Consider the following 24,388-nt stretch of genomic DNA (forward strand, 5'->3'; position numbering starts at 1 on the left):
TTCTAAATCTTTTTACTCAGCTAGAATTACTATATCATCAGCAAATCATAACATCTTTATCTTTTCACCTTGTACTATTACTCCAGATCTAAATTGTTCTTCAACATCATTAACTGCTAGTTCTATATAAAGATTAAAAAGTAACGGGGATAGGGAACATCCTTGTTGCATTCCCTTTCTTATTACGATTTCTTTCTTCTGTCACTGTATTTGAACTATAATTTTTTTTAAATGCTGAACATTTTATTAGTCTACGTTATCGAATGCCTTTTCTAGGTCTATAAATGCCAAGTATGTTGGTTTGTTTTTCTTTAATTTTCCTTCTACTATTAATCTGAGCCCAAAAATTGCTTCCCTTGTCCCTATACCTTTCTTGAAACCAAATTGGTCTTCTCCTAACACTTCTTCCATTCTCTTCTCAATTCTTCTGTACAGAATTCTAGTTAAGATTTTTTATGCATGACTAGTTAAACTAATTGTTCTGTATTCTTCACATTTATCTGCCCCTGCTTTCTTTGGTATCATGACTATAACACTTTTTTTGAAGTCTGACAGAACTTCCCCTTTTTCATAAATATTACACACCAGTTTGTATAATCTATCAATCGCTTCCTCACCTGCACTGCGCAGTAATTCTACAGGTATTCTGTCTATTCCAGGAGCCTCTGCCATTCAAATCTTTGAGTCCACTAGAAACATCTAAATTTTATCTCTTATCTCTTAAAAAAGTGTTGATTATAATAATAACAACTTTGTCCTACAAATACCCAAATATAATCAAAATCAAATCAAAAATTCAAATATAAGGTTCTAACAAAAAGCAAACACTATAATTCTCTCTCTGATCTGGTCCACTTTCAGGAGCGAGGTCAACGCCTTGACTCTCCCGCACTGCAGCTCCGCCACAGAGTCCCTAACAAAATCTACCTCTATTCTAAAAACGAACAGCTCAATTAACCAGCACTCAATGCCAAAACACCTATCTTGACAAAGATTGCACACCTCTAGCCACCTGAGTTGCTACTCTATCCATTAGAGCCAAACCCTTTCAGCCACCCTTTGCAGAACCAAAAACCTAAGGAAATCAGCAGCTATATTTCACTCAGTTTGGGTTTTCCAATTGACTTGCATTACATTTCTTGCAAAATCTCTCTAACTATTCTAGTAAGTTCAGCTTCATATTTTGGACATACATACAGGGCATTATGTATGTAACATCATCAACTATACATTCTGGACATACGACCTGAGCCATATCTAACCAACTTATCCCTAAAAGCATAATGTCTAGAAAGAAAAAAAAAAATAATAGGCTGATTGGGAAAACCCACCTAGCAACTTTTAAACCTATTATGTCCAGGAAAACCATGTATATAATAGCCATCAAAGAATTCATTCCACCTGCTCTTCTGTGAATGTTATCCTTAGTCCTCTAATTCTCACATGCATCGGGAAGTGAGTAGGCCTGTCTTTTTGGCATCAAAAGATATTTGAAGCTCAGTGGCAAGGATATCAATAAGCTTAACACCTGTAAAAACAAAGAGTGCCACACGAGAGGCAATTCTTTAGCCACCAACACTAACAGTAATAGGAGACACTGGGCTCTGAATAAAATATTCCTGTAACATTTTACCTCATACAGTGAGTCTAATGTCACCCCATAGGTCTTTATTTCCCTGCTTCCTAACAAAGAAACACCAAAAATCTCTCTTAGGTGTTCTAACTTTATGAAAATATTCAGATCTCAGCCTTTAATAGTGAACTATAACCCCCACTTGTCAATCAGGGTCACCCTCCCACTGAACACATCACCTGAGATGGTTCACGGATGGCAGCTACGATAAAGTTTATTGCACTGTCAAGGGATGAAGCTGCGCTTAATTAAAAATTTTTTTATATTTAAAATAGGTTAGCACAAAATCCTTCTTAAAGAGAACATTTACATAAATATTATATTATGTGGAAATTTTTATTAAACATATATATATTAAAATAATTATTACCACAGCAAAATTATTCAGATTCAGAACTGTTATTCCGAAAGGTTTTATTTCAACTTTTTTATTATTTTGAGTCATCATGATCAACAACATTTTTTTAAACCACCTTGGTTTATTTATCCATTGGCAGTCATAAAGAACATTTCTTAAATCTTCCCACTGTAAAAAAATAGAAATATTCTTTATTTTTAATGAAGAATAAATGTATAGAATGTAACAAATATTCAGAACATATTCTACTGGTGAAAATAAAGAAGATAGTTCACATAAACATAGATTCAGGCAACACGTCATTAGCAAGTGTTATCTGGCAAATTTACTCTGATTTCTGTGCCTTCAGTAAAATTAAGCCAGGCTATAATTCTTGGGACTCAAATTACGGAACAAATGTATAAGTTTTATATTAAAATAACCAGTAAAACAGTCTTGAAATTTAAAAATATCCTTTGTGAATCATTCTGTATATGTAAACACAAATTATATATACACTCTCTGTATAAACAGATATATATTCGTATACAAGGTGTGTTCAAAAAGTAACGAGGATTTTGAAATTTCGCGGGATGTATTAGTCCGATTCTTAGGATTTTTTTGTTGTTGGAATGGTAAACATATCCAAAAAGTATTGTACATTTTTGTAGTATTTGGATATGTTTAGTCTGTTGTCAGCTGTCAAAAGGATGACACGTGTTATGGTAGGATCGGTGATTTTTTTATTTGTATAAATAATGGATCAGAGAATTTGTATTATATTTTGCTATAAGAATGGAATAAAGTTTAGCTATGTTTTAAAAATGTTAAATATTGCTTTTGGTGAGTCTGCTCTGAGTAAAGCAAGGGTTTAAGAGTGGTATAAGCGTTTTCAAGAAGGTCGTGAAGACGTTGAAGATGACGGATGCTCCAGCACATCTACAACCGATGAAAACGTGGAAAAAGTGAAAGAAATGATTATGAATGATCGCCGAATCACAATCAGAGAACTCGCTGATGATGTTGGGATATCAATTCGCTCTTGCCATGAAATTTTTTCGGATATTTTGGGTATGAAACATGTGACAGCAAAATTTGTTCCAAAACTGCTGAATCTCGAACAAAAACAGCGGCGATTGGAAGTTGCTCAGGAGTCGCTAAATGAAGTCAATAACGATGCAGAACTACTAAAACGTGTCATAACAGGTGATGAAACATGGGTTTACGGATATGATGTTGAAACTAAGGCTCAATCGCCCCAGTGGAAGCATTCTCGTCAAGAGTGAAAAAGCTCGACAAGTATAGTTGAATGTGAAGGTTATACTCACCGTGTTCTTCGATTTCATCAGCATAGTTCATCGAGAGTTCTTGCCACAAGGTCAATGATCAATAAGAAGTATTACGTACAAGTTCAATGCCGTTTGGGTGAAGCAATCCGAAAAAAACGTCCGGATTTGTGGCGAAACAATTCATGGTTTTTGCACCACGATAATGCACCTGCTCACACTTCATTGTTTGTTCGTCAATTTTTAGTCAAATACAACTCTGTAATGATACCCCAGCCGTCATATTCGCCAGACATCGCCCCGTGTGACTTTTTTCTATTCCCAAAAATAAAGAGAACCTTAAAGGGCCATCGTTTTACAAGCATAGACGAGATTAAAAGCGAATCACTGAAAAAGCTAAACACTATTCCAAAGATCGAGTTCCAGAAGTGTTTCGGGAATTGGAAAAAGCGCTGGCATAAGTAATAATATCTAATGGAGTCTATTTTGAAGGGGATAACATTCATGTAGACGAATAAATAAAATTCTTTCCGAAAAACAAAAATTCTCGTTACTTTTTGAATACACCTCAAATGTAAGTATATATACATAACAACCATAGTACTCAAAATATGTAACAATTATATTAAAATAATTAAAAATTGGCAGCTACAAAGCAATAACTTTCAGTTGTGGCTTGTGAATACAGTACTTTTCATCTTTAGCAACTTTTAGCTTTTTTCAGTATCGTGTATTGGTTTGATGATAACAGTAGAAGATATTGAATAACACCAAAACAGGTATTTGATTATAAATTTTAGCAACGAGCGTGGAAGTGGCAATAGGGAATTCAGAATTTAACAACCTGATGATGACATTCGACCGCTGTTGATTATATAATGGCTTTGTAAAACTATTTTTGTTGAATAGAATTTTACATTTGTAAAATTATTATTTACTGGTATTTACTATTGTTGTAGAGTATATATGTGTTTTGGTTGCGTGTGTGCTTGTGGTGGTGATTGAGCATTGCGAGTCTGTCAGCTTCAAATCGAGCTGCCGAGAGATGGGTAGATGGGTGGTCTAGGACACCAGGTATATATATATTTTCATACAAATAATACCAGTATATGTACTAGGTATAAGGCGTATAAACAGAATTTAAATTTTAAACAAATAAACACAATTCAAATTCTTAGTCACAGATTAGGTTTAATTTTTAGACAAAAATAATCACAATAAACATTCAATTGTATACTAGTACATAATACTGAATAGAAAATTATGGATTGCATTCTAATTAAACTTCAGTTCACTTAGTTAGTGATATAAACTAACTTGCTAAAGTAGTAAAATTCAATTGAATAGCTCTGTTCAGTGGGGTTGTTGTAGTATTATTGGAAACATTGCTCTCTTGTTTGATTCTATTAAACTCTTGTTCAAAATGGCTGCTGTCATAGAAAATCCCACCAGCTGTGAATATCATGAGTGACATTGCAGTAAGACAATGGTGCTATATCTTTTGGGAATTTCGAACAAAAATTCAAGAATTGAATTTGAAATGAGAATTCAAGAAAATCATTGATTCACAATAACAGAATATTTGAATTTTTTCCTTGTATATTCCAAAAGTGCTGTATGAAATCATAACTGATAGGTTAGGCTTCCATAAAGTGTGTGCTTGCTGGGTGCCTAAGCTTCTTACTGACAAACACACAAAAAAGAGGAGGAGGTCAGTTCTACCCTTCCTTCATCATTATCATAAGAAGAATGAATTGCTTGACCACATCGTAGCAGGCGATGAGATATGGGTTAAATTTGTTAATATAGAAACAAACCCTCAGTGAATGCAGTGGAGGCACACCAGTTCTCTTTGAAAATCCATAAAGGCCCACCAAATACCTTCAAAAAAGCTGAGTTCATCAGTTTTTTGGAACCGTAAACGTATAAAGGTCTTGCTTGATTTTATGGAAAGAGGCACAACATCTAATGCTGAAACTTACTGCAAGATATTGAACAAATTGAGAAGAGCCATATAAAACAACACAGCATGTTACGTTCAGGCATTGTTTTTCTTCATGACGACTGTCATCTGCATACTGCAATGCCAAATCAACGGTTTTAAATGGGATTTGTTTAACCATCCTCCATACAGCCCAAATTTGGCTCCCAGTGATTGTCACTGAGAACCAAATCCCAGATGAATATTAAGAAATGGTTAGTGACACAGTGTTTTGAAAATAAAGAGGAGTTGAAAAACGGTGTTACTGCCTGTCTTAATTCATGGCAGCAGTGTGTTATGATGAGTATTTTAAACCTTTATGACCTTAAACATTTATGATAAATGCCTTAATTTGGACGGCAATTATGCAGAAAAGTTGCTCTAAAGAGTATATAAAAAATTGTTTTTTATCATTTGGTGTTTTTTTAATAACAGATCAGAAGTTACCTTCTAAATAACCTCTGTATTTGTAAATTTCAAAAATTGTGTTTTTTATCAAAATTTTTGAGTTTTAAATAACTTCTTTAAAAAAACCATTAAGTTCATTTTAGGAACTATTTTTTATAAATAATCTTTGGGTTAAGCAATGTGCAAATATATTAACTTTTTATCATAATAACTATCTAATAAATTTAAATACTGCATTAAATTATCAACCTAGAAATAAATCAGAGTGAAGTCTCTTTCATCAGCTATAACTCAAAAGCAAAGCATTTCTGGATCTGTTTATATGGTATTTTTAGCTCTAGAATCACCTTCAAAAGGGTGTTCTTTCCTGCTTGAATATCTAATAAATATACATATAAGTCAATTTGAAAACCAAAGACTTTGTTTTTAAGTCTTAAAAATCATTGTGACTAATTTTATTTGTGTATCTGCTTTGAAAAAAAAAAAAATAGTTAATCTCATTTTACTGTTTCTGTGAATTCAATATAAACTAGTGGCCCCTCTGCAGCAATATTATTACAAAGTACTGTTATATATTTCAAAAAGTCATCTAAAAATCTAATACATTGACATGTCTGACCTATAACCATTTGTTTTTCTCTTTTTTTTAAAAATGTATGTATGTAAGGTAAAATGTATGCTCAAAACCTATTTCCAGTCCATTCAGATGTGCTACTGGGTGGATTGGGCTGATTTTTTTTAATCTGCTGGGAATGTCCCACAGATATGTCATCAAGCATCAATAGACTTTCAGACTGATTTTCCTCTGTGTAATAACCTTGGAAAGTTCCTCCATTAAGTAAGTAATAAATTAAAATTTTTTTCAGGAATTCTCAGAGGAGATTCAAGTTTGGTTTCCAAAAACACGATGACATATCTGTGGGTCATTCTGAGTAAAATAAAAATAAATTTTACCAAATAGAATGCCCACATGAACTGGAAATAGGTTTTCAGCCCTATTTTTTTAATATATAAGATAAATCGATTACTATGAATTATATTTAGAAAAATTTTCATAATAGAAATATCTTTTTTTGTTTAAATCATCAAAGTTAGTTGTAAGTTACTAAATATAAAAGCTTAATGTTTCCATCATTACATCACTTCATTATTTAATTTTTATTAACATAAAACCAAACATTATTTTGATGACAAAAAATGTATGCTTTTCAATTTTTTTATTTTTATAAAATATGGACTGGGTTACAGGCATTTGGAAATTTTTCTACTCATACTTGTGATTGTTCAAATGAATATAGGCCTCAACTAAAGCTATCCTCTTCTGGATTGAATAAGGCATTTTACACACTAGTCATGGCATTTATCCACCAGTCATGCTAGTTGTGTGTGAGTCTTTCATAAATTGTGTTGGGTAGCCTATTATGGGTTCAGTTTTATGTTGCTCACTCTGTAAAATAAAATGACAGCTAGGGTCTTACTTGTTCACACATCTCACAAAAACTACCGGGCAAATTTTAATAAAACTTTGCAGACTTATACCTTAGATATTTGGTAATTATCTACAAATAGAATTATCATGATATTCCTAATGAAGGTTAAGAGATTAAATAAAGAAAAAATTAATACTTTACTTGATTGTATTTCTGTTGCAAAGGTAAAAGAAAAAGTCTATATGCTTATAAATATTTATTATTGTATTTTATGATTATTATATTACAAATATTGTGATATCTTAAATTAGTTCATTTAGCCAACCTTTTTATATGTTTTTATTTTTTTATTTTGATGTCGATATTGGATTATTAAAAGTTAAAAAATATGCCTTAATGAAAGAAAAGTAACCTTTCTTATTATTCATAGTCTGCTAAAAAAATTATCTTGAGATTATCTCGGTCCTCTTAAATAGCTGAAATGGTTGATACTTGCTTACCTGCTGACTGAAGCTTGAACTGCAATAAGAGTTGCAATTAAATTCCTTACGAATTCTTACTGATTTCATTGTGGAGCTACCTTGGTCACATAAAGATAAAGGTGAATTTTAGCAGAAATGTAGCTGTATTGTACAGGGTTAAGTATGCCGATTGTGGTCATATTGGCGCCACGACAAAAGTGTGTTCGTATTTTCGTGCTCAAAAATGGAAAGGGGTATCAAAAAGTATATGTTCATCTACAGCAGAAACATATCAGAACTTCTATGCCAAGAAAAAGAGAAACTGAGGAAAAAGAGCTTCAAGGATTTAAGGATTCTGATTAAAACAATATGACCAAAGTTAACAGAAATTAAATACGAGGAATATTTTTTTTCAAGGTCCGATCAGTCATGAAATTAAAACCACAGAGAAAATTTAAAAAAATTTTTATTTGTAACTCACATAGTTACGCTATTTCTCTACATAGTCGCCACTCCGATTTAGACATTTTTCGTAGCGTGGTACCAACTTTCCAGTACCCTCGTCATAGAACGGAGCCGCCCGTGTTTTCAGCCGTATTTCTACGCTGGTCTGCAGCTCGATGTCTGTGCCAAAATGTTGTCCTCCTGGCCAGATTTTCATGTGAGCAAAGAGGTGAAAATCAAATGGAGCCAAGTCCGGGCTGTATGGTGAGTGATCAAACACTTCCCAACGAAAACGCTGCAGGAACTTCTTTGTTACAGCTGCAGTGTGCGGCCGAGCATTGTCATGGAGAAAGACAATGCCTGATGACAACATTCCTCTCCGCTTATTCTGAATTGCCCTTCATAGACGTTGATTAGTCACACAGTATGAGGCTGCAGTGATGGTCGTGCCACGTTCAATGAATTTCACCAAGAAAACTCCATTCCGGTCCCAGAACACAGCAGCCATACACTTTCTGTTGGAGAAGGTTCCCTTGAACGTCTTTGGTTTCCTGGAAGAATGAGAATGCATCCACTGTTTGGATTGTTCCTTTGTTTCTTCAGTTTCGAAATGGATCCATGTCTCGTCCCCTGTGACAGTTTTGTTAAAAAAATCTTCTCCTTCATTGTGGTAGTGCTGGAGAAACGTTAGGGAGGCGTCCGTTCTCATTGTTTTCTGATGGTCGGATTGCATCTTGGAACCCATCTCGCACACAGTTTGCGGAACTGAAGTCTCTCACTCACAATGGTGTAGAGAACTGACCTTGAACGTTCAGGAAACGAATCACTCGATACAGAAATTGTGAACCGATGATTTTCTCGAATTGCCTCATCCACTCGCTCAACGAAATCATCGGTTGACACTCGCTTTCTTCCCTGACCGCCTGCATCATGAACATCTGTACGTCCTGCTTTAAAGTTACTGCACCATTGTCGCACTTTGCTGTCACTCATTGAAGTTTCACCGTACACATTACTTATTCGTCGATGAATTTCAGCTGCATTACACCCCTCACCCTGAAGAAATCGAATTACCGCACGCACTTCACACTTGGCGGGAGATGCTATTGTTTTAGACATGTTTACGTGCCAGCTGCGTGTTCAGAACTATGCGTGGCGTGATTGAAGGCCATACTAGAGACGCTGCGCAACACATATGCGCAAAGGTTCATCCGATTTTTGCGTGGGATTTTATTTTGCGACTGTTCAGACCTTGAAAAAAACCCTCGTACAAATAAACAAATTTTACTAAAGTCAAAATATATCAGGTGCGTTAAAAAATCAACCTCCGTCTTGGTCGATTCTAATCTCAAGAGATGAAGCAGTTAAGATCTGTTAGGTGACTTCTGTTATGGTTTTTGATAAAATTTTATTGTGGAGAATATACTATTCCAAGTGAGTTACCGAACATTGAAGCTATTTTCTATTCAAAACTTCATAAATTTGGAAATCGCTCTTTTGGTAGGAGTAAAAGAATTCTGCACCTGTTTCTTGTCTGGTTTGTAAGAATTTATCAGCTTTCAAATCATATAATTCATATTGAAAGTTAACTTCTTGTTCTTGTTTGTGAAAGGCAAATGTAATTGAATAACACAATACTTGATTTTAATGTTTCAGATTCTTTTGTCACATTTTACATTTCCTTCTATATTTAAATTAGAATCCCAGAAAATCAAGAATTTCATTATCTTTAAACTTATGTTCTAGGTGATGACAGCTTGAAAAACATACCAAGTCACTTTTTTCCTATTAAAATTTGAAATTCATTAATGTGTTATGAAAACCATTTATATGTCCCATTAAATATGATGATATCATCTGTGTTTTCTTCCTTGGAGATGAAGTATCAATTTGTTGAGATGAATAATGTCTGTCAGAAAAACCCAGCTGATTCTGAGGTTTAAAGCTCTTCTTCGAATGGAGGATATGAAAAAGATTAATAAAAAATATATATATAAAAATATAAATTTTTGATTGTGTTTGAGTTTTCCTACGGATTTGTAGGAAATTTGTGGCCCGCCCTCATTGAATTGGCAACCCTGCATCTACAATATTATTATAAATTTAGTTTATTATAAAAACTTAAGGAGTGGAAGGAATAAATTTGTTACATATGATTTATGTACAATTTTATAAGTATAGAAGTGTTATAACTATTTAAATAATCAATAATAAAGCATTTACTCTATTAAGTAATTTTAGTATTTGTTCAGAAATCAGCATTAGTAAAATATTAAACGAAAAAGGTCAAACTATTCTACAAGTCACATTAGATTAAGTCAATAATTTACTTGTACTAAATGTAAACTTTCAGTTTTTTGTTAGTATTCATAAAAATTCTGGGCGGTATAGGAAAATGGTTTAATTGAATATAATGCAAAAAGTTCAGTTTTACAATTATACAACTAAAACAAGTTTACTACTTTTCTTGCTAAAGTAGGAATTGTTTGAATCTAAAGAAGGATAAATCATGAATAGAAAAATAATAATTGAATATTTAAAAAAAAATTACTACGAAGACAGACTCGGTTCATTTTCTGAAGATATACGTCCATTAGCATGTTTACGTAAACTGTTAGGGATTGTTCCTATACTAGACAAAAACGACATTAAAAATAATAGCAAGATTTATCGTACATACATTTTTTTCTTGATTAAAAACGTTTTCTTGATGATGTTGATAGTACATCAGTATCAATTTCTACCGAAAACTGAAATTTATATGAAAAATGGTTTTCTCCTTTTGCCTCTAATGTTAAAAATTTACTACATTGTTGCTGGAAGTGCAAACATAGTTAATTTTAATGATCTTGTCAATGATGTCGATTTCCATTGTAAAACATTAGTTCCAAAGTGTTTATTGAAAAAAGTGCGATATTATCGATACGTTTGGGTCTTCATCAGTTTAATATTTGGGTGTTGCAAATTACTTTTATATGTGATGTATTTTACATCGATGTCGGCAATGAATTTTTCAGAATTATGTAGTATGTTTTTGCGGTATGATTTGTTATATGCGTTGATGATATTTGACCAAGTATTTTACTTCCTCTTGTCCTATGAAGTGATCATCCGAATCGATCTACTAAAGAATTCGATGACAAAAAGATACAAAGAACTTATTGTTGCTAGATGTAGCCACATCCTGATTATGCTGAATCTCGATAGATATCGATATATATATGATAAACTATCATCCACGATCAAAATGTTTGAAAATTTATCAGGAATATTTTACTTGTATTTTTTAACAACGTGTCTGATAGATCTTTCGTGGTTGATGAATCAGATATACGAAGATAATCAAGTAATGTTGGAAGTTTTTATTTACTTATTCTGGAACATATCGACTGTTCTCCTCCTATTGAAAACTTCAACACTGATCACTGAAAATGTAAGTATGTAACATAGGTATATAAGTATAATTTTAAGTGTTTTCTAAGGAACTAAACAACTTACAAATATAGAAGGAAAAAGAAACAAACACAGACGCCTCTTCAAATAATTGGCTTTTTCACACAAATCTCTTTATTCATTTACGTGCTACTGGATTACTTCAACTTAAAGATCATGGAAAGTTTATTTCCTGACTCTTACATGATGACATCCATCAACCAACTTTCCTTAATCCATTAAGTATTTCTTAAACAAATTCTTTTCCTCTATCATGAGACGTGACATGAATTTGGCAAAGTAGTATTCTTCGTGGTGCCTGGCAGTTCCCTTGTGCTTTTTATTTCACCATTTCAGCTACCCCCACAAGCTTTCAGTAATTTTGTTATGAGCAACTGCTATGGGGTTCAATGAGGTACTGAAGATTCATATTATAGTGTCAAACATGCATTTACAGTGCATCTATTTGGTATACTCGCGAAAAAACCGAATACATCCTGACCCCCGATGGGAAAGACATTCACCTTGTGACGATCGTCACACTACCCCCTTCGTTCCTAGATTTGATGGGCTTTACTGGAAGTGGCTTTTTAGACCCTCTAAATCTGATTACATATCACAATCAACAATTTGGGCTCTGTCAGGATGCCACCGATGCGAATGCCTAGACAGACTTTTCAATCAGGGTAGTTTACTCTACTTTACTGTTGCCTACATTATCAGGATTCTTCCAATTTCGCTTATCTACTCTAATTAGTAATGTTCCTCCCGTCACTAACGTTATCTTTGATGGCATTTAGAAGAAATTGAATCTATTTGTCAGCACCTTTTACAGTGAAACATTAAATTAACGCATTAAATAAGGAAAATTTTGATTTTATTTGACCTGAAAAATGGAACAAAACAGGTTCCAGAACTTCTTATTCCATAGTTTGCATGATATCTTATGTAAAACAGAAAGATTTGGTGATGAAAAACAATTTTTTTAGGTTTGAAGTAAAACACATGTTAAACTAATAATAAAGCATAAATTTTGTTATTAAAACTTGTGAAAAATTTAATTCTGAGAAGTTATGTAATGAAGTCTACGAAAAACTAAAAAATCTCTATCTAACGGAACAAAATTTAACAAAAATATGTTATGAATTTGTAAAAATTAAAAATAGCGGTTTTAGTACAATAAAATTAGACCTTTAAAAAATTATGATGCAACACTAATTGTATGCATCTTCTTCTTCTTACCCATAAAAATTAGGCTTGTGCGTGTTCCAAACTCACAATGACCTATTACCATATTTTACATTGTCTTCCAAAGTCTCTCCTTTTGTGTGGCTGATAATGTTTTACTAGTATCAGAATCCTGTTATCAACATTTTCTCCAGGTGTTGCTTCCATCGACTGTGATGATCCATCACTGTTTGATTCAAGCTATAAATATCCAATTCGGTTCTTATTTCTTCTTTTCGTACCCATTCTAACCGTGTTAGACACAGCGGAAATGAGATCCTTGAAGAGGCTTAAGGGCATCTTCAGCCTCTTTAGAGATCTCATCACCTCTGTTTCTGTTCGTTTCAAAATTAAGTTGAGTACTACTCATTGTTTTCATAAAGTTGTGGTTGGATATTTGTTAATAATAAACTTAAGATGTTTTTATTTTTTTAAATATTTTGATAAAGTTTAATTATATTTGAGAACCAAGTTAAGTAGTTTTTTTATGTTTGTTGAACTCTAAACTGTATGTAAAGTTTTCCAATTAAATTTGAATTTAAAAAAGTGAAATTTCATTTGGAATTGTTTGTTTTGAAAAATGCCTTGTCTTGTCACTCGTGCAGAATGTACTGATATGATGTATGTGTACAGTTTTTGCAATGGAAGTGCTCCACCTTCGGTGGATGAATTACAACTTAGGTATCCTGGATAAGTGTTTACAAACCGTAAAGTATTTTGTAGAATTTTTAATAATCTTTGTCTAAATGGTACACTTTCCAGCACTCATGTTTCATCTGAAAGTTATCCATTACATGGTGATGAAAGGAAAAACATTCTTCAAGTAGTGCAGTTTAGTCCTAAAATGAGCTCGTGTTAAATTTCTACTCAACTCAACATTCCAAAAAGTACACTGTGGAGGTCATTATACGCTCATAGATTGCATTTTTATCACTTTCCGAAAGTTCAACACCTCCAGCTTGGGGACAATTGCAGACGACAGCAATTTTTTTTAATGTGTAAAAATAATTACCCATTAATTCTATTCGTACTATTTTTGGACAAAGCAACTTTTTATCTGTAATGGCACAAAGAGGATACGGAATTATATTGGTGGTCTGGAGAAAAAACCCATATGCCGTTGTTCAATTAAATTTTCAGTGAACGTTTGGTGTGGCATGATTGACAACCAATTAATAGGCTGCTTAATACTGGAAAATCTGTCATGGGGAGAAACTAATCTGGAATTTTTAAATAATGTATTTCTTACAGTATTGAGAAAATTTCTCATTGGCTAATATACTATCAATCTGATGGAGCACCAACACATTTTATGAAAGAAGTACGAAAATCTTTTAATAGAAAAACCATGATCAGTCACAGGTTCAATGCCATAAGCGTTACTCATTTTGTAACTTCCGAATCTCTGTTACTTTCCAGGCGAATACTTTGGACTTATATCGCAGGATTAGCAATTCATTCCAATGGTTTATCCATTCTGTTGTTTTTGGTAAATAATCAAAAAAAAAAAAAAAATCATTTCAAAAAATCAACCCTGACCTCCTAAAATTGAAGTATATGTTTTTATTCTTTTCCTGTGTCTCCCTTCGATTTAAATTAAAAAGATAATTTGGAAAGTCTATATTTCATATATACAGTTATCAATAATTGTCTACAATTTTCCAAAATTATACACTCCACATCTTAAACAAAGTTAAGTTTTTGAAAGTTCTTCCATTCTTGTTTTAGCCCTTATTGCAATGGGCATTAGATTTAGAAAAAACTTTACTTAAGCAAGTTTGTTAAAGTTTACCTACATATGAATATTTTCAGAAAATTTTTTTAAAATTTATTATCCACTTCTAAAAATATATATAAACTAGTTTTTTTAAATTATTAATAGCCAGAAAAATCATGTAACACATTTCCAGCATTTGTATGTTAGTCTGCAAGTTTGTTCTTGCCTATCTCATGGACTTGAGACAGACATTGATAAATTTTCCTCCATTTTCCTTATTTTGGGGTATTTTTGTTACCAATCAAACCAATCTGTTAAATACGTTTTTCACATTTACTATTTTGTTTCCTTTAATTTTTAAAATAATGTTCTAGGAATGAATATTTCATCTGTCCTACCAGTTTTAACACTTTCACTCCTGGGCTTTGAAAACATGACTTTACAATTGGCCCAAGGGCTTTTAACAGTTTTTGACATTCGCTACCATGTGTATATACTTTATACACACAAAAGTTTTTACTCAGCCCATGTGTATATATTTTATGCACACAATTTAGTTATGTTCCCCCTTCTGTGTATATTTTGTCTTCTCAGATATCATTATAACTAATGGCTCTATGTGTTGATTTGGTCCCTGACTGTAAAAGTCAGTCGTGGTTCAAAGATTGTCCAACAGGGACAGCACCTATCACTCTGTTTGCTAGTCTTTGTTTTGTTGTTGTTTGTTACGGAAGCAGGTTAGGTGACTGTTGAATCACGTTCAGCTTAACCTTATTATTTAGTGTGTCGTAAGTATTGATAATAATGAATTCAGATCAAATACGTGAAGAATTGAATTATATTTTTAGTAGCAGTGAAAGTGAGTTGAGTGTTTTCAGAAATCTAAGTGACGGTGATGACCCATCATTTCATTTATCTGAGTTAGATATGTTGGAAGTGATATTGAAGATGAACATACCTAAATGGAGACAAGTTTAATGACCAAAATAAAGATCAATCAATGGCCAATTCATCGTGCAATAACTTTCCTACAAACATTGAACAAGATGAGGTACAACTAGGCTTCAAAGGAGACGAGTAATAGCTAGTAAATAATGATGTAATAGTGTAGCATGAAGTTGAAGGTAATTTAAACTCTTTTGATGTTATTTCTATCAACCTACGGGTATAAATGATTCATCAGTCATCGAGATGATTGAAACTAATGATTCTTTTACTATATTTTCAATATTTTTTGATGATGATATCTTACTTTACTGGTAGAGAAAACAAACAGATATGCTAACAGTATAGTATTTGTGCAGTATTGCAATAAAAACATGTACAGTGCTTAGAGTTGTGGGTTGATGTTACTAAGTTTGAGTTGTTGACATTTATAGGAATTATTATGTGGATAGGGCTTGACAGAAAACTGAAACTTAAGAACTATCGGTCTTCAAGTCCTTTTTATAAAAACCAGTTGTCTAAGACTATGTCTCGCAACAGGTTTGAAACAATACTTAGCATGTTGCACGTTCATAACAATGAATCGCAGCATGATGTTGACTGCATTTATAAAGTTAGGCCACTAATTGAGATATTGAACAGGAAATTTTAAAATTCTGTTAATCCAGATGATGAGACCTGTATTGATGAAACCATGGTGCCTTTCCAAAGCCCAAATTTTTTCCGTCAATACGTCTCCAGTAAGCGACATAGTTATGGTATCAACTAACACTGTCATGGACCTAATTGAACCACTTTTAGATCAGGGACATGTACTTCACACAGATAACTTTTATACAAGTGCTCATCCTTGTGGTTGCATACATTATATGGCCTTGCGTCGTAAATTTAAATTGCCCAGGAATTTTCGTCAAATCCTGGGCGTAGTTGTATATTTTTATGTTTAATATTTTAGTTTTATTATTTTGTCTTTGTTTTTTAGTATTGTAGTTTGAGTTTTAATTTTGTTTTTAAATTTCTTCTTTAAGTTTTTATTTTATATTTCATAATTTTATTTTCTGGACAATGACACGAAAATGTTTTTCGTCCCACCCACAAAAAAAAAAAAAATAATATTTATTATATGAATGATTCCCCTTGAGTATGGGAGCTCCCAAAATGAAAAAAAAAAATGTTTTAATTTCAAACTTTTAATGTTCAAAACGTAATTTGTTAAACAATAAAGTCACGAAAATAACTTATTACCTTCCACTGATGAAGGCCCCCATCAGTGGAGGGGGAATATTAGATTTCAATTTTAACTTATTTGAAATCAATTTCAGTGAATATTTTAATCATTAAAAGAGCCCATGCATGAGCTCCCAAATTTTCAAAATATTGAAAATATATTTTTTAGAAATTGAGGAGATACTCATATACTAATATTAAAATGCATAACTTCACCGGCGAAGCAGGTAAAATTATGCAATTCACTGCCGGTTTGTTTTTTCTTTCTTTGTTCAACTTGAAATTTTTTTTTTTTTTTTATTTGAAATTTAGATTCTTCAACCGATATCCTAAATGTATCTCTTTCATGTATGAAAATTGTTGATTATCTTTAATTCCTCAAGATCTTTTTCGATCCGATTTTGTTTTTTTGTTTTTTTTTTTTATTAATGAAATAAAAATGCTCTTAGCCAGTTATTGTTCATTCGGTATTAGAATTTTACATTTCTTTTCCTCATTGTTATTTTAATATTTCAACATAACTCTTCAACTTTTCTTATATTACAGAATTTTTTTTCAGAAGATTATTTTTTCAACTCTGCTTATGTTTTTGCTAAACCATTATTATTACATAAAACAAAAGATTTGATTTTTTATGTTTCAGAGCGAAAACTTCATCAACATACTGCTATCACAGCCTATATCACATCTAGATGAAGGAGTTCAGCAAGAGGTAGTTAAGTTTTTTAATAAATTATTATTATGATTATGAAATTGCTGTTAATTAAAGCATTTTAATATTTCAAAGTTCTAAATTTATTGTAATGAAAAGAGTTTTTTAATTTTTACAGATTCGTAACATTTTTCTATTAAATTTTGTTAAAAATCATCGTCTATTTAATAGAAGAAATATAAGATGTAAATTTTTCGCTAGCTAGATAACAAAGTGTTTTCTTACATCAAGCTCTAGAAACAGTTTCCACCAAATTATTTCCCTTTCCTCCTGTATTAACTAGTATGTTCAATCTTAACTTTTCATCAAATGGACAAATTTTGGTGCACTGTTTTATTTAGTAGAAGAATATAAGGGTCTCGTTAAAGTTTTCTTAGATAACCAAGTGGAACACTTTCTAAAATAAAAACTACAGTATCTGTATAAACGATTTAAAAACATGTTTCTTACTAAAAATCTTGAAAAAAAAATATTATTACTTTGTGGATAAGTTATTTCAAGGTCAGTAACTGGGTGTTACGTCATCGACTATTTTGATCGTTAGCCCCTTTCCACTTCAAGAAAGAAGATAATAAAACTTTGTTCTTTCCCACTTCAAATGAAACTGAATAATGTTAATTCATTCTTGATTACAAACTCAAATACTGAAATACAATCATTAATAAATCTTGATTCTTAAACATATCACATTTGCTTACTTCCTAGGCTTTCGTTTCGGCCATCCTTTCTTACATCTTTTTTCGATTCTTCTTACGGTCTACTTCTGATGATAAGGCGTCTGAGGCCTCGGGTATAGCATCTTCTCTTTCAGATACCAGTGATGTTCTGGAGCTGACATAAGGTGATGATGATTTAGATGGAACGGTTAACATGCGTGTTATTGAATCTAAACTTGATGAATCTCCAATGGTATATTTGGAGCGGCTGAAGTAGTCGCCCTCTCCTTTTGCCTTTGGAGCCTCTACAGGTGCAGGTAGTATATAGCATCTATATCCGGTGTTTTCTCCTACTACTTTTTTCTCTGCTCTTATTTACTTTGCTATTACTACTATTGTTACTTGCATCTCCATCGCACTAATTTCAGACTTTTTGTGAGCCTTTACCAAACCCTCCTTCGCCTTACACCTGGTTGATGAATGATATTTTTGGCTTTTTCAGATGTTTCTTTTCCTTACGTACAACATGGATTGGTGGTTGCATCATCACGGGTTTTACTACTTCTTTTTGTTGAGAAGATTCAATCCTGGTATCAACAATTTAAATCTGGGGATGAATCTTCATGGGCTTTAATGGTTCCTTTTGCTGACTAGATTCAGTCTTAGTGTCAATGATTTTCTCTATCATAGTAGCAAGACTTGGTGCAAGCGTAGAAAGCAACTGCTCCACATTAACTTTAGATGACGAAGGGGCAGCAGCTGCTTTTTCATAAGTCGTTGTTGGTCGAGGTTTTCTACTGCTAACAATTTTCCTCTTTTCAGGGTAACTTATGTTTTTGTAGTGTTTCAATTTTCTGAATCCCCGTTTCCAGTTTATACACCAGGCAGTTTCTTTATCGGCAGTTGTGGTGCCCTTTGCAGTTAAAGCAAGATGGAGGATATTTAATGGATCGTCTTCATGTGTTTTCATTCCACACACGCAGATTTCTTGCATTTATATCTGACTGAAGTGCATCACTAGATAATTGGAATCGCTAGATATATTGGTCTGGGCACATTGTTGCTAAACAAAACTTTCCTCAAATCTTTTCTGATTCTGTCAGTCTCTTTACTACATCTCCTCTTCGCTTCTGGTGAATTGGTGTTTCTAAATGAGAGTGTTTATGTGCACCCTCTGCCACGTTACGTGTTCAAGATGTTGCATTAAAATTGATCCCTTCTGTAGCAAGGCTAGCCGCCGGGGTACACCCCACTCCAGGGCTACCAACCTTCCGATCCGGTACTCCACTGGAACCGGCATATGTCCTGGCAGAAAATGGACGCACAATCTCTGCACTGACTCCAGGCCCCTACTCACCGAAGCTTTCAGGGCTCCCATGCACTGACATATAGCGGCACCTTCGCTACATGCTTGCCATCACGGGGGCATGTGGACAATGGAAGGGTCTCTGTTACATCTGCAATAACACTAACCGTGGCCCCCATAACACCAGCTCTAAATGTGGTATAAGTTCATTTCCGAATCATTTTCAATCTACTTGATCTACAGGTGGCCGAGAAAATCAAATCCAACATAGTGACCTGAAGGTGGAAGGCAGGTCAAAAAAGAACATTTTTCCGAGGAACAATCTCGGATCCCTGTTAGGCAGCTATATGTGTTGTACATATTTACAATTGTTGCTGCCTGGATGTGGAAACATAGGTGTTATGTTCCAGACGTGGAGATTATCTATCTACTTCAGGGCTGACTTGATATTATTTTTCTTAGTTTAGATTTCAATTAATTTAAAGTAGTAAATTTTTTTCAAATGGTATTTCCACTGCAAAAAAACTAGTCGTGATATTAATAATATAAATTATTGCTACATAAAAATTAATATTTTCATGTCTTTATAACTGTAATATTTCATTTTCAAATTTAAAACAGTTTCTAAAAAAAAAATTACAGTTATTGTATGTTATTAATACATAAAAATTATTATCGATGGAATATAAGGCTATATAGAATTTGTAAATGTGTTCTAAGAATAAAAAAAAACTTATACAGAATTACTTTGAGTACCAAAATTATAGAAAACTATTTATCATTACGCTGTAACAAATAATAGTTGCTATATCAAAGATTTTATTCAGTAACATAGTTGGAAAACTTTTAAAAATTTTTTGATCATTTATGGAAGCCAATTATAATTTCTACATTAAAATTTTCCCACTTAAGTTTTTTGGGGAAAACTTATTAAAGAATACCTGGAAGGTGTGCCTTTAAAATAGAGAAAATATAAGGTTGAATAGATTTTTAAAATGTGCATTCGGCTATAACTGAGAACTCCCTTATTTTTTAGCTCTTTTGAAAAACAAAACTACTTCTTATTGCAAGAAACAATATTTTATAAAGTTCTATGATTTTATTTGGAGTTTTAATAAAAAGAAAGCCCTCTAATTTCTGAACAATCATAAACGTTATCATTCTTAAGAAAATAATAAAAATAACAAAGAAATAAATTCAGAGTGGCCTGAAAACTTTGCTATTCTATGGAAGATGTGTTTATGAATGACTTGTAATCTATATTAATAATTTAGGGCTTTTTTCATTTTCTTTTTTTTATGTAGGATTCTGCTAACTCGACTCTAAGAGCCGGGACTTTGTCTTGATGCCTTGTCTGCAATGTGAGTATCCCACATAGAGAACCCACACTGGGTCTCAGTCTGTTAACAGTTGCCTGCCTCTAACTGGGTCCCCTGAGGGGGGCCCAGCCAGGTTTCGGTCTCAACAGCTCGAGGGAGATGGAGTCCTCGTGTCTTATCATAGCCGCCCATCGCGGCAAACCCGGACGAACGACGACGACTACAGGAGGCTGTCCATCACTCCCTCACTACCTCGTCGTCCTTGCGTTTGTGTTTTAGTATCGTTATATATATTGTGACACAGCTCTGAATTTGTCAAATTATAAATTTAATATCCTGGAATTGAATATTTTAAGATTGGATCCAGTAAATATAACATAATTTAACTTTAAAAAAAAACTTTTTTGTATAATTGTGGGATTATTTTTTAATATTTTACGCTGAAATAAATTTACAAAATATAACATTCAATAAAATAAAAATTAACAAAATAAAATGATGAAAAAATTACTAAAATTATTGCCAGGTCATAAAAAAATGTTTAAGAATCTACTAAAAATAATCGATATTATTTATATCACACTTGTTTGTTTTAAACGATATTTTACCTGCTGTTTATTTTTTTTTTAAATTTATAATACTTTTATTTATAGTCGCATCAACAATTAAAGTTATTAGAGACTTATCAGTGCAATGTATGTTTGATAAAATTCAGGCCAACCATTCCTGAAAATGTGTGGTTAATTGAAACCTAACCACCAAAGAACACCGGTATACATGATCTAATATTCAAATCAGAATAAAAGCTACTAACTTTATTAGGATTTGAATATGAGAACTTCGACATCACATTTTACAACGATGTAAATCAGCTGATAATCATTTTATAATTAATTCGTTGATAAGTGAGTTTATTATTGTTATGTTTTTTTTTTGTTTAATATAGATTTTGTTGTTCATCCAGCAAGCACGTGATGCAAAACAAGAAATAACTGCCTATGATTTCTTCACTGTAAATAATAAAACTATATTTGTGGTAAGTTTTTATATAAATAATAATAATAATTGTTCCGTTCCACGTCGAGCCGTCCGGCGCTAGCGCTAATCGGAAGGTGAGGCTCGCACTAATATTCTACGTTAGAATAATTGAAATGTCAAGGGTGACAACAAATTAAATATAACGATTCAAGAAGAACGTAGCGTTGCTTCATTTTATCATCTACCATTTCCACACTATCTCTAAATTCTACCAATAATAATAATAATGATGATGTTTTTGTGGAGTGATGGTAGGTTTACGCACGGAGTGTCGGGCTCCCACTGGGGGTCTTATCCAACTGCCATCAGCAGACTTAACGAATAAAACCATCCCCGCTTTCTACCAGGACTCGACCCGGAACCGTTTAACACATTACTTCAGGCCGAGTCCTCCTATCCTAGCTTGAGAAGGTCGCTCCTTAGTTTTCACCTGGCTCATGTCTATCCAGGTCACCTTTCTTGATCCTGAGAATGCTTCTAACGAATCGGGTCACACTCTCTCAGCTGTTAAGGTCATGAAGCAACATCACAACCATGTTGTGGGGGCTCAAGGTTCCGAGATCCGCTTCTAGTGTTCCTCGATCTGCCCCCCAATCAGCGCATTTGAAAAAGGTGTGCTTGGCTTCGTCTCGTACACCGGGTCAATAGAGGTAGTTGGGGGGAAGCCACTTCCTGTGGTATGGAGATAAGCGCGGAAGCGCCCATGACGCATTAAAAACTGGATCACATATTACTCCAACTCTCCATGCCTTTCTACGGTCTGACCAGAGGAATAAGCCTTGAGGTCCGTTGTCCTCTTATCTTGCGGTCCCAGGTCTCTTGCCATGCGAGAAACGTGCAAGCCCATTCCTCCTCGGCGATGGTCTCCTGGTCTTCGCCTGCCCATCACCTCCTGTAGACTGCCTGGCGCTCCCGTGCCAAAAGAGCAATGGGTATAACGCCGGTGACTACCAGTACGGCAGGTTCAGAAGTCGTCCGATATGCGGAAGTGAGTCGCAAGCGACTTGCAAATCACAACTAACATTCGTTATTGATAACAATGTAACAAATAATGTTATTATAATTTTTATATCATGTCTGTATCACCAGACATGATACGAGTTAAAAACGAATACATAATACTTGAGGTTAACACACTGCCAAGCTGTAGAGGGAAAGCATTTTGAACATTTATTGTATAATCGTATGCTTTCAAAATTTATTTCGTTAGTAATCTATGATCGAAAATATTTATTCAAAATTTTAAAATAAATATTGTAATATTTAAAGTAAATAATATTAGCTGAATTATAGCACCATTTAAAGTTCATTATTGTATGCGTTATGAATGTAAAATGTAATAATATCCTTCATGCAGCGTGTTTTACCTTGTTTTATTTTAAACACGGTTTTTCCATCATTGAAAATCTGAATGCTTATAACTCGATAAAGGCATTAACTGAAAAATGGGTTTCACCATTTTTGTTTTTTTTTAAATTTTAAATCGAAATAATAGTTCATATGTCCGTCCACCTTCCTATTTAAAAAAATTAGTTTGAATGGCGGACCCAGGATGATAGATAAAAATTACAAATCTTAACATAATGCAGATTTTTTAACTATGTAAAACCAGGTTTCTTTCTGATTTCAAATATTTCTTAGATATATATATATATATATATATGTATACTAGCGGATCCGACAGACGTTGTCCTGACGCGGCATTATTCTGTAATAAATGCACACACATAAATATAAGTAAATTAAGTTAAAATTAGCAGGAATGTGTTCTAAATTTCATTAAAATGACTATTAGTATGATACTATCAGTTCGTGATTGTTGTATTATTGTAATGGGTTTATTGATTAATTATGTGTAGTATGGTTAATATTTATTTTCACTAAATATTGAGATGTCCGATGAAAATTGAATTAAAAAATCGAAATGTCGTAAAATTAATAATTAGTGTAATTAATAAATTTTCATCCACATTACTACTAATTTTCACCTAACATCATTCTAAAAAAGTACCTCCTACATATTTTTTTTTTTATTTAATAATTTTGATGTTTCATAACCATGTAACAGCTTAATTAATCAATTAATAAAAAAATTAAAGCACTGTAAAAAAAGCAACGTAGTTAAAATTTTAGTAGAAATTTTTCTCATTCTTTATTTTAACATCTATTTTACCAAATTTTAGATAATTGTAAATTAAAAATAATTTTAGAAAACATTTTATAAAATTAATCAGCTAAAACATTATAAATTCAATTTTTTAAATATACTTTAAACTATATTATAAGTAACTTATATTTTAATTTTATAAATGTAATAATTTATTTTACAAACTTAATTTTTTATTTTCAAAGAGCCGTTCAATACTTCATAAGTTGCATAGAATCAAATGAGAACTGACAATTTAAATTTCTAGGTTAAGTTGATTGTTATTGAATGCACGTGTATACATCATTAACATTCATGAAAAATCAAGTAAAATACTCATTTCAATACTGCACCTTACAAATTTGCACAATGTACATTTTTTAATTAAACTTTAAAACGTTATTTCAATAAATAATAATACAATATAATATGCTGAATAAGCGCGCAATCTAGCAGACTCGGCAATGCTTCGCTATTGCTAGATCTGAGTATACATACAGATTAAATGACAACAATTGAAAGTTTCATAAAACCTTAAAAAACTGAACATTAGCAATTTAACAAAATTTAACATTTCACTTTATAAAAAGTCAGAATGTAAATAAATCCAAATGGCAAAACAACAGCACTACCTATCGGATTTAATTCACACCACTCTCTAATCACAGTATTCGGTGGAAAAT

The 24,388-nt window shown here is 32.7% G+C and overlaps 1 protein-coding gene across 2 annotated transcripts in view; it reads left to right on the forward strand.

Annotated features, from left to right (window-relative positions):
- The window catches only part of LOC142333181 (uncharacterized), a 39,654-nt gene that overhangs the window by 9,517 nt on the left and 5,749 nt on the right, over nucleotides 1-24,388 (forward strand). Inside the window, exons 3-5 of one of the 2 annotated variants that reach the window (XM_075380133.1) lie at nucleotides 11,286-11,413; nucleotides 17,172-17,240; nucleotides 21,468-21,557. In XM_075380133.1, the coding sequence (XP_075236248.1) occupies nucleotides 11,300-11,413; nucleotides 17,172-17,240; nucleotides 21,468-21,557 (273 nt within the window). In that variant the 5' untranslated portion in view covers nucleotides 11,286-11,299. Of the gene's footprint in view, nucleotides 1-11,285; nucleotides 11,414-17,171; nucleotides 17,241-21,467; nucleotides 21,558-24,388 lie in introns of those variants that run through there. The other variant, XR_012758548.1, reaches the window with a different exon arrangement.

Source organism: Lycorma delicatula, chromosome 12 (assembly GCF_047948215.1).
Source record: "Lycorma delicatula isolate Av1 chromosome 12, ASM4794821v1, whole genome shotgun sequence".
Taxonomy (NCBI): domain Eukaryota; kingdom Metazoa; phylum Arthropoda; class Insecta; order Hemiptera; family Fulgoridae; genus Lycorma; species Lycorma delicatula.